The sequence below is a fragment of the Rutilus rutilus genome (genome assembly GCF_951802725.1).
Source record: "Rutilus rutilus genome assembly, chromosome: 17".
Classification (NCBI taxonomy): Eukaryota; Metazoa; Chordata; class Actinopteri; order Cypriniformes; family Leuciscidae; genus Rutilus; species Rutilus rutilus.
This window is the reverse complement of record NC_140230.1, coordinates 15,874,680-15,888,554: the sequence shown is the minus strand read 5'-3', so window position 1 is coordinate 15,888,554 and position 13,875 is coordinate 15,874,680. Positions and strand designations below refer to the sequence as shown.

The 13,875-nt window shown below is 36.8% G+C and overlaps 1 protein-coding gene across 3 annotated transcripts in view; it reads left to right on the top strand.

Annotated features, from left to right (window-relative positions):
* Window positions 1-13,875, top strand: part of col14a1a (collagen, type XIV, alpha 1a) — a 125,854-nt gene that overhangs the window by 71,876 nt on the left and 40,103 nt on the right. For all 3 annotated transcript variants that reach the window (XM_084384879.1, XM_084384880.1, XM_084384878.1), the window contains 6 exons: window positions 494-568; window positions 3,163-3,302; window positions 7,444-7,567; window positions 11,477-11,620; window positions 11,793-11,957; window positions 12,761-12,799. In XM_084384879.1, the coding sequence (XP_084241005.1) occupies window positions 494-568; window positions 3,163-3,302; window positions 7,444-7,567; window positions 11,477-11,620; window positions 11,793-11,957; window positions 12,761-12,799 (687 nt within the window). The remainder of the gene's footprint in view (window positions 1-493; window positions 569-3,162; window positions 3,303-7,443; window positions 7,568-11,476; window positions 11,621-11,792; window positions 11,958-12,760; window positions 12,800-13,875) is intronic.

Genomic DNA, 13,875 nt, shown 5'->3' with positions numbered 1-13,875 from the left:
TATTATCTGAGTAACCAAAGAACTAGTGACTCCCATCAGCGCAAAATTGTGACAAATGTCGATCTAGAGCAGGAATAGGCTATGTCGGTCCTGGAGTGTCGCTGTCCTGCAGAGTTTAGCTCCAACCCTGAAAAAAAATTAAAAACTGGCCTGTAGCCTTGGTAATTCTGAAGTCATTGATTAGCTTGTTTAGGTGTGTTTGATTAGGGTTGGAGCTAAACTCTGCTGGAAAGTGGATTTCGAGGGCCAGAGTTGAGCACCCCTGTGTTAGTATGTCAGTTAGGCGGTAGCAACACTTCAATGATATAGGTCATTTCCAGACAACATCGTGCCTGACAACATACAGTACAATGAGAAACAGACTGAACCACAGTGTATCCTTTTTCTTTTACAGTTGGATTTCTGTTAAGGTCACAAATCTTATTGTGTATGTAATAAAGTGAAGACAGCCAGTCCCTGCTCTGGTTTATGTATTGTTTTGATGTTTCTCTAGCTCCAGCACCCACCCAGCCACCAACCGCACCACCCACCACGATCCCTCCTCCTACCATCCCCCAAGCCAAAGAAGGTAGGACACCAATGTGGGAATAACTGGCTTTTCAGACATTGTTTTTCCCTGTTTGTTGGCCATGTCTTTATGTGTTATGTGACCTTTCACTAATGTACATCTGTGCTGACAGCTAACCTTTTCTTATTCTCTGCGCCACTCCGCTCTCAATAAATATGTCTGAGCCTTCCCAACACACCTGATAAAATCACGCAGATCTTATTTTACGCCCTTATACTGTATATATCTTTTTTAGATCCCTCACCTCCCACTTTATAGCGAATAGATTTGCTTCATTGTCTGACCAAATGGTGTTTAATGCATCATAAAGTAACACCTGAATGATTTCTTGAACTGAAACCAAATGCTTCTTTAGATTTATTTGTTATTTGTTATTTGGCTTTATCTCTGAGTGTCTGAGTTGTTAACCCAAATGCTTTGCCCTGCATGCTGTACATTACTCTTGAGGACAGGCCAAATTGTAAAAAGTGAAACATTTCTTACCTTAAAGACCTCATGAAATCAAAACGAGAGTTTTGTGGCTCTGAGTCCATTTGTGTTAACTCCTTGATGAAAATGTGTCTCGCAAACTTGCTGTTTTAATGAGTAATATGTCAACAGAGGAAAAAATAGTAGGGATTTAGATAGTTCCCAATGAGCCTAATGAGTCTGTTTACTTCAGATTCGTTCACTGATTGATTGAGACAGTGACCCTTTCTACAGTTTACACTACCATTCAAAAGTTTGAGGTCGGTATGATTTTTTAGGGTTTTTGAAAGAAGTCTCTAAGGTTGCATTTATTATAAAACAGTAATATTGTGAAATATTATTACAATTTAAACAACTATTTTCTATTTTAATATATTTTATAATGCTATTTATTCCTGTGATGGCAAAGCTGAATTTTCAGCCTTCAGTGTCACATGATCCTTCAGAAATAAGAAACATTTATTATTATGATCAATGGTTCTACAATGTTGACAGCAGTTCTGCTGCTTAAAGGGATACAGTAGTTCACTTTAAAATGAAAATTCTGTCATAATTTACTCACCCTCAAGTTGTTTCAAACCTGTATGAATTTCTTTCTTCTGCTGAACACAAAGGAAGATATTTTGAAGAATGTCAGTAACCAAACAGTTAACTGGAACCATTGACTTCCATAGTATTTTTTTCTTTTTCCTACTATGGAAGTCAATGGTTTGGTTACTGACATTCTTCAAAATATCTTCCTTTGTGTTCAGCAGAAGAAAGAAATTCATACAGGTTTGAAACAACTTGAGGGTGAGTACATGATGACAGAATTTTCATTTTAAAGTGAACTATCCCTTTAATATTTTTGGGAAACTGATACTTTTTTCAGGATTCTTTGATTAATAGGAAGCTAAAGCATTTATTTGAAATAAAAATAGATTGCTGATAAGGAGGCTTTTTGTTTATTTATGAGTAAGCCATTGAATCACTTAACCGTTCAACCAAAATTGTTCATGACCGAAACAACCCATTTGTCTCCTTGTTGTGGACTAGATTAACAAACTGAACGAGATGTGAACAAATTGGGCCTAATGAGATTTGCCAGGTCATTCAAGTTGTTTACGAACACAATGCCTGATTCATTTAGTTCGTCCACAAACAAGGTGTCTTGATCAGTCCCACTCTTGTTCAGACTCAAAATAGCAACTTGTTCAGTAAATGGGGCTTGTTTGTTCAATAGGTCCAACCGATGAAATGCTCAATTGCAGCCCTCGCTCAAACGCTTATGATTTGTGTGGTATAGTACAGCAAGTACTAATACAGTTAGACTTTGAAGGCAGGCAAGCAGTCACATGCTTATGAGACAGGGAGACTCATATGTATTGCCCGAATATGAATCAGTGCGAGGAAGTAAATGAGAAACATTTGTTAAAAACACCAGTAGAAAAACTTTGTTCGCAAAGCTATTTAATGGTGTCTTGAAAGTTGCGATGAAACAGAAGTAGCAAAAAAATTTTTTTTTCCTTACTGTGACATACATCCGAGTGAAACATATTATCGAAAAAAAATGTGCTGGAACCTGTTTCTATATCAGTTGTTGATTGAATGAAGGCAGATCTGAATGCGAGCTGGCAGTCAATTGTAATAAAGGTGAAATCTGAGGTAAAAAATAAATAAATAAAAAGATTAAATTGTTCACATTAAGTGGTAAAATGCATTTAGAAAGTAGGTATGGTGAATTTTAACCTAATTTGACCCTAATCGATATAACCTTACGTATTCAGATTGATTCAGTCATTAAATAATATTGTTAATAAAACCAGTTCATTTAGATGTTACCACATGAAGCATTTTTTAGGCTTCTGACAGTTAATGTGTTTAGCCCCAAATCCTGCAAAGCAACAGTCTGGCAGAGCAGAAGAGAGATAGCTGGGAATTAATTAAGCCCCTTTGTTTTATCCAGCTAGCTGTGATGGAGATCCTGTCAGTGAGAAGCAGAAGTGTTTGAATCATTTGACATCTGTTGTTCTGCAGCGTTTACACAGTAATGAGAATTTCTTATTTTAGCTAGTGATTTTTCACCTGCTTCCTCCCTCTCCCTCTCCCTCTCCCTCTCTCTCCCTCTCTTTCGAAATCTCTCTCAGTTTGCAAAGCAGCCAAGGCAGACCTAGCCTTCCTTGTAGATGGCTCCTGGAGTATTGGAGATGACAACTTTCAGAAGATTATCCGTTTCCTATACAGCACAACTGGTGCACTTGATGTGATTGGTCCTGAGGGAACACAGGTATGCTGCTTGTGAAATATTTGTCAAATTCAGTCTACCTCATACTGTTTTCATCTGTTTATATTGTATAACATTTCAAAAAAAAATTAATGAAAAAAATGACCATCCTGAGCTTCCAAATGAATGTCCTTGAAGAGCAAAAAGCAAAAGTGAAAGCACGGGGGGGGTTTGAGGTCACTAATAACTCCCCTTTTGAAAAAGTACACTTTAGCATATTTTAAACGGAGCACTTATTACAGGAAATAATATGCTTTAATGAATATACCATGGACTGCATGTAATGTTTTTCCAAAATTCAATGAAAATTCGGTCATCATTCCCTCACACTCATGTCGTTTCAAACCCAGAAGACTTTGGTTAATCATTGAAACAAAAATTAAGATATTATTAATAAAACCTGAGTAGTTTCTGTCCCACCCATTAAAAGTCCATGTAACCAAAACTTGAAAGATTCAAATAGGTTAAAAAGGCATTGTAAATCAAATGTATATTAATCAAGCAGTTAATCTAAGTTTTGTAAAGTGATATGATCGCTTTAAATGGACCTATAAGGCAAAATTCACTTTGATAAGGTTTTTGAACACAGATGTGTATCCACAGTGTGTGTAAACAGCCAGCCTATAATGGTAAAACTCCACCCATTCCTTTTTTATAATCCCCATAAATCATAAACTTTCTCTCCAAACAATCAGTTCCATAAGCCACGCCCATGACTAGCGCCCTGTTAGCATAGAGACCGCACTGAGTGGGGCGCAGCAGTCTGCCATTTTTGTTTCCTCGCTGTAGCATCTGTGCCAAAAATAGCGTACCAATGAACAGAAGAGTCTCCATTTTAGACTCCCGGCATCTGAGCCACTGAGGACACCGTAGTTGATTTCATTTATGAAGGAAATGTGCAGAAGCAAGTCGGTAAAGTGTTATATATTTGCGCAAATCATTCACAAACAAGGGCCAGTTCTATTCTGGATTTGCACAAAAGTTGTTTCTGAAAGGTTTTAGATTAACATGATGGTACATGTTAGTCAATGAGTTGAATCAACTTAACTCCACAACAATTACATTAATTTATCCACTAACCATTCAGAAATGTCTAATTATATTCTAAAAGTTGTAACTTTTTCTTAAGATGCTCCATCAGTGTCTGACTCCGGTTCGAACATGTAAGGCTGAACATCTCTACTGACAATTTCCGACATTTTGGCTGCGTGACATTCTCCAGTTTTGTTGTTGCCGGAGTATCCAAAGCACTAGCTGTAAAGGCTCCGCCCTCTTCCACAAAGGGGGCCAGAAGCTCATTTGCATTTAAAGCGACACACACACAAAAACAACAGGTTTTTGCTCACACACAAATAGGGGCAAGTTTGACAAGCTATAATAAATTATCTGTGGGGTATTTTGAGCTGAAATTTAACAGACACATTCTGGGGACAGCATAGACTTATATTAAATCTTGTGAAAAGGGGCATAATGTGTCAGGGTTCTGTCACTAGTTTATTCTTGATTTTGTTACAGATCCCTGACACTCCTGTATTGTCTTGTCTTTGTGTGAACGTGTGGTCTCGAGGGTGCTCGAGTCGTGCGCTCCCTTGTCTGCGGGCCCTGTTTCATGTTCGGAGCGTGGTGTTCGGATTCCGGCACTCATCTCGGTTTCAGTCCGGTGTCGGGGTTCGAGCACTCGCGCACTCGACATGTCTTGTCACTTGTGTGAGCGCACAGGTTTTGTGTTCATTCACTCACCATGCGCTCTTGTCTTGTGTGTTTTGTGAGCGCTTGATTTATGCTTTCATTGGCCAGGAGCTCTTGTGTTATGTTCTGTGTAGCGCACGGTTCACATTCTCAATGGCCACGGCGTGCTTTCATTTCGTAATGTTTTGTGTAAACACGCAGTCTGTGAGTATGTTCATTGGCTGCATGTTCGTGTTATGTTTTATGTGAACACGCAGCTCAGGAGTTTCTCATAACTCATATTTTGTGTGAGCACATGGCTTGAGATTGTTTTCACTGGGCATTTGCTTGTTTTTGTTTTGTTTGTGTGAGCACATGGCTTGAGTCAAGATCTGGCTTTTCAGTCAAAATTTCTGAAAACGATGACATCATGCTCATGCGTATTACATGTTCTGTCCATAGGGGTGAAGTGTTTCTTTACAAAGGGACATAGCCAACTACTGGCCTGGCAGCATAATACAGCGCTTTTAGTTGTTTTTGTGGATCCGTGTGAATTAGGGAACAGTTTGACAATGTTGTCATATGTAGATGAAAAATGTGAGGGAAAAACTTTTCCATTTTTAGTACATTGTTGTCGTGTAAACGTACTGTTAATTTTTTTCACAAGGGACAGATCTGTAGTAAAATTGTATATAGACTATAAAACATATTACAAATATATAAATTACATAAAATTTTAGTAGGGCCTATTATAAATGTGTCATGTCATGTACTACACTACAGTTTGAGAAGCTCTGCTTTAGAACTTCTGATGTCTAGTTTGCTACAAGAAGTTTTTTTGCTTCTCTCAGAGATTGTTTTTTGGACTGAAGGATCATGGGAATAGCTATTCTGAGCTGAAGACCATACTACCAAGCATTTAACCCAGTAGCCTAAGAGAACATTAGATAAAAATAGCCTTTGTCTAGACATGTTAGTCGAGGATTCAGAAGATCTTCATCACAACCCATCAGCAGCTTTAGGGATCACTGCAGTGGATCTACCACAAGGGATGTGGAAACAGGAGAGCAAGCACATTTGAAGGGCAGGAGCTAAAGTAAACAGAGGAACACGGCACAGATAAATGTCTCCTTTTGCACATAGATGTTTGCTTTCTGTCCTCTGCTGTAGGCCAAGTAGACATGTTTGACTTGGCTCAAACCAGTTCAACATCAGTAAACTCTCATATATAATGACATGGCTTTTGTGTCTCTCTTTAGAGTGTGGAATAGTAGTTAAGGTGCTGAGCTGATAATCACAAGGTTGTAGGTTCAAACATTGTCTGAGCAAAACACTTAACATCAGATGTATTGCAGGGTCAAAATAAAATAGGGCTTGTTCAAAAACTAGGCTTAAAAAGTAAAAAAAAAAAACTGTTATATTGAAAATGTGGTTGGGAAAAAGGCGTTCATAGTCAATTTCTATGACAATCTGAATTCAGATATTTGTATCTGTTGATATACTGTTCAAAAGTCATTTTTTTTATTAAAGAAATTACTACTTTTTAATAGGGGCATATTCAAAAATTAAATTTCATATAAATGATGCTGTATAGCCATTATCATCAAAGTATCCAAAAAAAAAAAAAAAAAAGTTTCCACAAAAAACATATAAAGCAGCCCAACTGCTTTCATCACTGATAATAATAGTCAATGTTTCTTGAACACCACCAAATAAGCATATTATAATGATTTCTGAAGGATCATGTGACACTGAAGATGGGTATTGACTGCTGAAAATTCAAAATAGTAAATAAATAAAAAGATTAAAATTATTTTAAATTGTAATAATACGTTATACACTGCAGTGATCCTTTTAAATAACTGATTTGAAGTATTAGGCATAAATGCACAACATGATGTGTACGAAAATTTTATATCCCGGACGAGCCCCCATTTGCTATGCCCCGTGGCTCAAATGGGGAAGCTACAAAAATAGGGACACATGAGAAAGCCAAAATAATGAAAAATGTATTAACAAAATATAATTATAAAGAAAAAACAATGTACCATGTAACAGTCAGGAGTCAGTGGTATAAAGTTAAATGAATTCATGATAGTATAATGTGCTGTAGTAATGATGGATGTACAAAAGGAACAGTTTAAAGGAACAAAACAAAATCAAGTCCAATATGCAGCTCTCTGCGGCCTTTCGTCTGGCTCCTTTTTAAAAGGCCCAAAAGGAAGTCAGCAACAGGTGTCCTCAATAAAACCACCCGAGAACAGACACTTGGGAGGGCGGACACATCATGTTGTGCATTTATGCCTAATACTTCAAATCAGCCATCCAAATCAGCCCGAGGAAAACCCCACATAAAACACGAGTCGTCACATGCCCTTTAAAATCAATTCCAGGGGGAAATACTTCCTGATAGTGAAGTACTGTCACTTTTAAACACGTGATAAATGGCTACTAACTTACTTTCTACAACTGACAGGTGGCCATTGCTCAGTTCAGTGATGACGCCAGAACTGAGTTCAAGCTCAACTCCTATAGCGACAAGGAAGCTCTGCTGGATGCCGTGCAGCGCATTACATACAAGGGAGGAAACACCAAGACAGGCATGTATCTATCCATCCATCCATCCCTCCCAAGTTGCACAAGTTTTCTTATCAAGTAAATGCCTCTCATTTTGTGTTTAGATACATATAATGTCTGGATTTTTCCACCCTAATACCTTTGACAAACATGCTTTATTAATGTCCTGTTTTAGAGGCTCTAGACCAAGAACTTCAGAGTGTGAGTTTGATAAAAACGGCACGGCTCCAGCTCGGTGAGCAGCAGAGCAGCACGGTGTGTCCCTGCACTTGTGTTCATGCTGTCAGTCTTTGTTCTAAAATGAAACACCTCTCATTCCACACGGTGGACTGCAAGGAACTGCAGCCCCCACCCTGCTGTGTCCTCACACACACACAACGTCCCCGTATAAGGTATATTCTCCATGGCAATGAGCCCCCCGTCAGTGGGTGGGCGGCAGCTGCTGTGCCTCATTGGTGAGAGCAGATACATGTGGACATGTGTGATCCAGGCATTATGAGCCTGGTGCATTTATCCATCCCGGCTTTAGCGGTCTGCTCATTTGAAACATGAGCATGACTTATTTTCTGAGGGTATTAGGGCTAATCCCTTGCCTGCATTTTCATACATTCATATGCAGAGGATGAGGTGAGGATCAAAGTGATTGGCTTCATTCAATGTGTTTAAACTCTGAAAAAAAAGAAAAGAAAAGTCAATTCTGAATATTAAGGTCTGTATGTTTCTCTAAAATTACTTTTAAAATAGAACATTTAAACATTTAAACACATATATATATATATATATATATATATATATATATATATACACACACTACCGGTCAAAAGTTTTAGAAAGCTTTAAAGTTTAAAGCGTCTGCTCACCAAGGCTGCATTTATTTGATTAAAAATACAAACAAAAACAGTCATATTGTGAAATATTATTACAATTTAAAACAGCTGTTTTCTATGTGAATATATACTTAAGTGTAATTTATTCCTGTGATCAAAGCTGAATTTCAGCATCATTACTCCAGTCTTCAGTGTCACATGATCCTTCAGAAATCATTCTAATATGATGATTTGATGCTCAAGAAACATTTATGATTATTATCAATGTTGAAAACAGTTTTTTACATTTTTATTGCATGATGCTATGATGAATAGAAAGTTCAAAAGAACAGCATTTATCTGAAATGGAAAGCTTTTGTAACATTAAACACTACCCTTCAAAAGTTTGGGGTCAGTAAGAATTAAAATTTTATTTTTGGGGGAAATAAATAAAATAAATCAATAATTGTATTCATCAAGGATGAGATAAACTGATCAAAAGTTACAGTAAAGACATTTATAATGTTCTTTTGAACTTTCTATTCATCAAAGAATTTGTTTTCAACATTGAAAATAATAATGAATGCATAAAATCAGCATATTAGAATGATTTCTGAAGGATCATGTGACACTGAAGACTGGAGTAATGATGCTGAAAATTCAGCTTTCATCTGAGGAATAAATTACATTTTAAAATATATTAAAATAGAAAACAGTCATTTTAAATTGTCATAATATTTCACAATAATGGTGTTTTTTTTTTGTTTTTTTTTTACATAAAAAAAATGACCGATCTAAAACTTTTGACCAGTAGTGTATACACACACACACAAATAAATGTAGAATTATTATTATTAAAATATTATTATTAATATAAAATTATATTATTATTTATTATTTATATTTATTTATTTAAATGTTCATTTTCTTTCTCTGTATTTTAAGCGTTGTAAGGTCAAACAATTAGAGGAATTTAATGAAATGAAGTCATTAAGTCGTATGTGTTTGGAACGACATGAGTGTGAGTGAGTGAATGAGTGAGTGAATGAGTGAGTGAATGAGTGAGTGAATGAGTGAGTGAATGAGTGAGTGTGCTCTGAGGGTTCTAGTTTATTTATATTCACTAGTCTCTTCTCAAACAAGTAAGAGTGAAAGATATTAGCCAAAGCTCACAAACACAAATGAACAGATAAAGTCCAAGCACACTTTTGACTGATGATGCAGTCATGATGTCTTGCTCAACTGTCAGTCAAACAGCAGTGTTGTTGCCCCTGTCAACTCGAGGGCACAGCCACAACTCCAACTGCAGACTAAATTCTTTTTGTTTTAAAAAAAACCACAAAATAACTTGCACTTCACACGGTGCTGCCGTCTGCTTCTTTAGTCCGTCATTTGTCTCCCTCTGACAGGAGCTAAAGAAAAGCCAGAAAGAGAAAGAAGCAGCTTTAGAAGTCAGTCAGGCATAGCTACAGGGTCCCCTTGTTCAATTCGTCGCAATACACCGTCAAAGTGTGTTATCTCAGACACCCGTCCATATTTTATTCAGAGTGCAGCTTTTGTGATGGGATTTTGTCTAATACTCGCTGATCCTAGGGAACCTGGGACATTTCAGAATGATTAGAAATGCAAATTAGAAATGAGAAGCCTGGCTGATGTCTTGCACCCGCAGTGCCAAGTTGGTGAGAATGGTAAAATATTGAAATGGGTGCAGTGCAGCTTGTTAGATCCCTCAGTGCAGGTCTGCTGGGACTCGTGACGGCTTGGACGTGTCATGGAAAAAGTGTCTTGAAGATTAGCACAGAGGAAAAGAGGCTTTGTTTTGGTCTGTGCTAAATACTTGCCACTTTTTGAGCTTAAAAATAGCAGGTGAGACCAGGGTTGTCTCGCACAATTCCTTAGTTCTTTATTAATTATCCCGAGTGGAACAAACGTTATGTGCAAATGAAAGCTGAAGTTCTTGGGCACAGCATACACAAAATGTAGCAAAAAGGCCTAGTTAGACACACCTTGTGGGGTTAATTGGTCCCGTTTAAAGTGGTTTAGTTTTAAGAGGATAATCAGATTTTTTTTTAACTAATTTAATCTAAACTAAATTTTAATTTTAAACTAAACTAATTACTAATCACTCACCACACACACATATATAGAGTATATACCACTTTTTAAGTTTCCAGCCTCTGGTTCCTCAAGCTACTGCCTGATCTCCAGTCATTATCTGGTGCTTCTCCATCTCCTCGATTCTCCATTATAGCCTTGCCCGGGTCGGATCTCATCTGTCTTCCCTTTCTCCTGTTGACTGCCCTGTCCTACTGTTTGGATCATCCTCGCTCCTGTGCCTTGTCTTGTCAATATAATTAAATCCCTTGGTCATTCTGCATCTGGGTCCTCTTTCTCCATAAGACTGCTGTGACAAAACCTGACACTTTGTATGTAAATATCAAACCATTTAACTTAATATAACTTATAGCTGCTTTTCATCTCTATTAAAATATTGCATCTTTAAATTACATCAATCATTTATTTTCTATTTGTTTTCTAACTATTAGTTTTGACAGAAACCTTGACATCAGCATTTTTAAATCTTGCTTGATAGGGTCAATAAGAGAGGGCAAACTTTTTTTCTCACAGTACAAATATATTCCAGCAATTAACACTTTGACCCCTAACTTTTCCAACCAACCCCTCTCCCCTAATCATAACAAACACTTTTCCTGAGACGTACCGCAAAGCCAACCGGTCAGATAACTTTAACAACCTCATAGTGTCATGACAGGATTATGCACACAGTCATTACATTTGCTGTTATTCATCATTTTTTAGGCTTTAAAAAGACATTTTAAACAATGCTCGTCACAACAGCTTCATTTTAACAACATTTGTTTTCAGATCCACACTTATTTTTTTATTGTCAAAGGTTTCGTTCTTTCACCACATCGTTCCATGACCATCATTCTGGCTCTCTGCAGGTACTGGCGTGAAGTTTCAATGAAATATGTCTCTCAGGCAAATGCAAATCACTCCGTCAGGATGCGTGTTCCTGTAAAATCCATCACTTTTCCGTGAAGTGGTGTAAATCCAGCTCTCGGCACCAGGCAGTAACATCTATGTTTATGACTCTTGATTCAGGTCGAGCCATTAAGCATGTGAAGGAGGCCATCTTTACTGAGGACGCGGGCGTACGGAGGGGCATTCCTAAAGTGCTGGTGGTGCTCACGGACGGGCGCTCTCAGGATGATGTCAATAAGATCTCTAAGGAGATGCAGATGGAGGGTGAGTGATCTGAATATTCCTTGAACATGTCATTCCTTTCATGTCATATGAATCTAAAAATGAGCATATCAAACAGCAGCATCTGAAAACACCAACTGTCTCTAGTGGTTTGGTTGTTTTAAAAAAAGAACTTTAAATGCTGTAATAAAAGTGTTGTCTTGTTTCACTGTAGGTTACATCATCTTTGCCATTGGCTTCGCTGATGCTGACTACGGGGAGCTGGTGAACATCGCCAGCAAGCCTAGCGAAAGACATGTGTTCTTTGTGGACGATCTGGATGCCTTCAAGAAGATTGAAGAACAGCTCATAACTTTTGTTTGCGAGGCTGCAACTGCCAGTACGTCCCTTTGAGAATACACAGAAACTTCCTCTTTCAGTTTGCCTTGCTGTGGTATAACTTGCTAGTTTTAAGCAATAATCTTAGGAATACAGTACATGCTACATTGTGAATGTAATCATGGCTATTTTTTTTTTAAATTAGTATTAAGTGACATCCTTCTACTAGAAGAAAGAATCTCTGACATAATTGAATGTTAGTATGCAACCGAATAGGTCATACAGTATCTGGATTTAAGAGCAGAACTGATCAATCAGAAACCAGATCCAGAACTGTCTTTTACAAGTAATGGGTAACACTTGACAATAAAGGTCTCATTTGTTAAAATTAGTCAATGCATTAGCTAACATGACCAATATATTTTTTACAACATTTATTAATCATTGACGTTTGTTAATGAAAAATTACAATGGTAAAATGGTCCACTTTAGGCATTCTACTAACTATAAGTGACTTTGCAACTACATGTCATCTAACTCTCATTAGAGTGTTAACTGATTCAGAAGAACTATGCAAGTAATGACATACCTTTGTGAGATTATTAAGGACGAATAAAGTTTATAGACTTTTTATTTTGCAGGGTAATTGCTTTTGGATTACTTTAAGTTCTTTGTTCCGTTTTCATCCCTCGTGACTTGAGTTTATGTTAAGTCTAAAATACAAGTTTGAAATCTATTGCTGTTAAAATGGTCTCTGAACAGGAAAATATTTGAATGCATCATTATGTAACGTGTAATTTTCAAAAATCACTTTGCTCTTGGGAATTGATAGGTTTTGCACTCTGTTCTGTTTTTCTTTTACAGCTTGTCCCTCGGTGTTAATGAGTGGGAACACTTTAGCTGGTAAGACAACAATAAATGCTCCTGGCTCACAGTAACCTCTACACAAAGCACACCATCATTGTGCTGGGTAGGATAGGATCTGAGGATTTATTTAAAGAATTGAATTATTCTATCCATCCACTGTCAGTATTTAAAAAGCCCTTTACTTAATTAGGACCAGTGGGTCATGTTATTCTCACACCATTGTTTAGATCTTGACGAAGAAAAAAAGCACACTTAGTTTTGCATTGATTTTCCACCTATCTTTTACTAGATGGATAAACATAGTCCCACCCTTAAACTCGCACCATTGGTTAAGCCTTTAGCCTGATTCAGGCCATGGTTTTACCACAGCCGCTATATGTTTACACTTTTGGGTAATCTTTATAATTTAATTATACACTGTAAAAAAAAAAAAAAACATCCCCAAGTCAAAATTTCTAGTGACTGGTCACATCTACATTTTTCAATTAGTCTGACGTATTATTTCTCATTGAGCCAATGTTAACAGACTATTGCAACAAGAATTGCACTTGGGCCAATTTAAAAATTTAGATGTGACCAGTCACTAGAAAATTTTGACTTGGAGAGGTTAGAATTTTTTTTACAGTGTATGTATAATATATTAATGCAATAATATTTTATATATTTTATAATATTTATAATCTAATTTATAATATAACTATTAAGCTGGCATATTAAAGTATTTTAACAGAGAAAACACACTTTAAGACATTTAAAATAACCCACTGAATTAATCACTTTTCTCATTATTTATTTATCTATTTATTAACTTACTAAAATTTGATGTACATACACTACAATACAAACATTTGGAGTCAGTATGATTTTTTTTTTATTTATTTTTTTTATTCATCAAGGATGAAGGTCAAACGTGACAGTGTTGACTTTTATACTGTTATGAAAATGTTACATTTAAAATAATTCTGAAATTGAAATATTCTACTCATCAAAGAATCCTGAAAACGCCTCGGTTACGACTGTAACCTCAGTTCCCTTAAGAGGGAACGAGACGCTGCGTCGATTGACGCTAAGGGAACGCTTTGCGTGATGATGTCTAGAAGCACATGTAAACC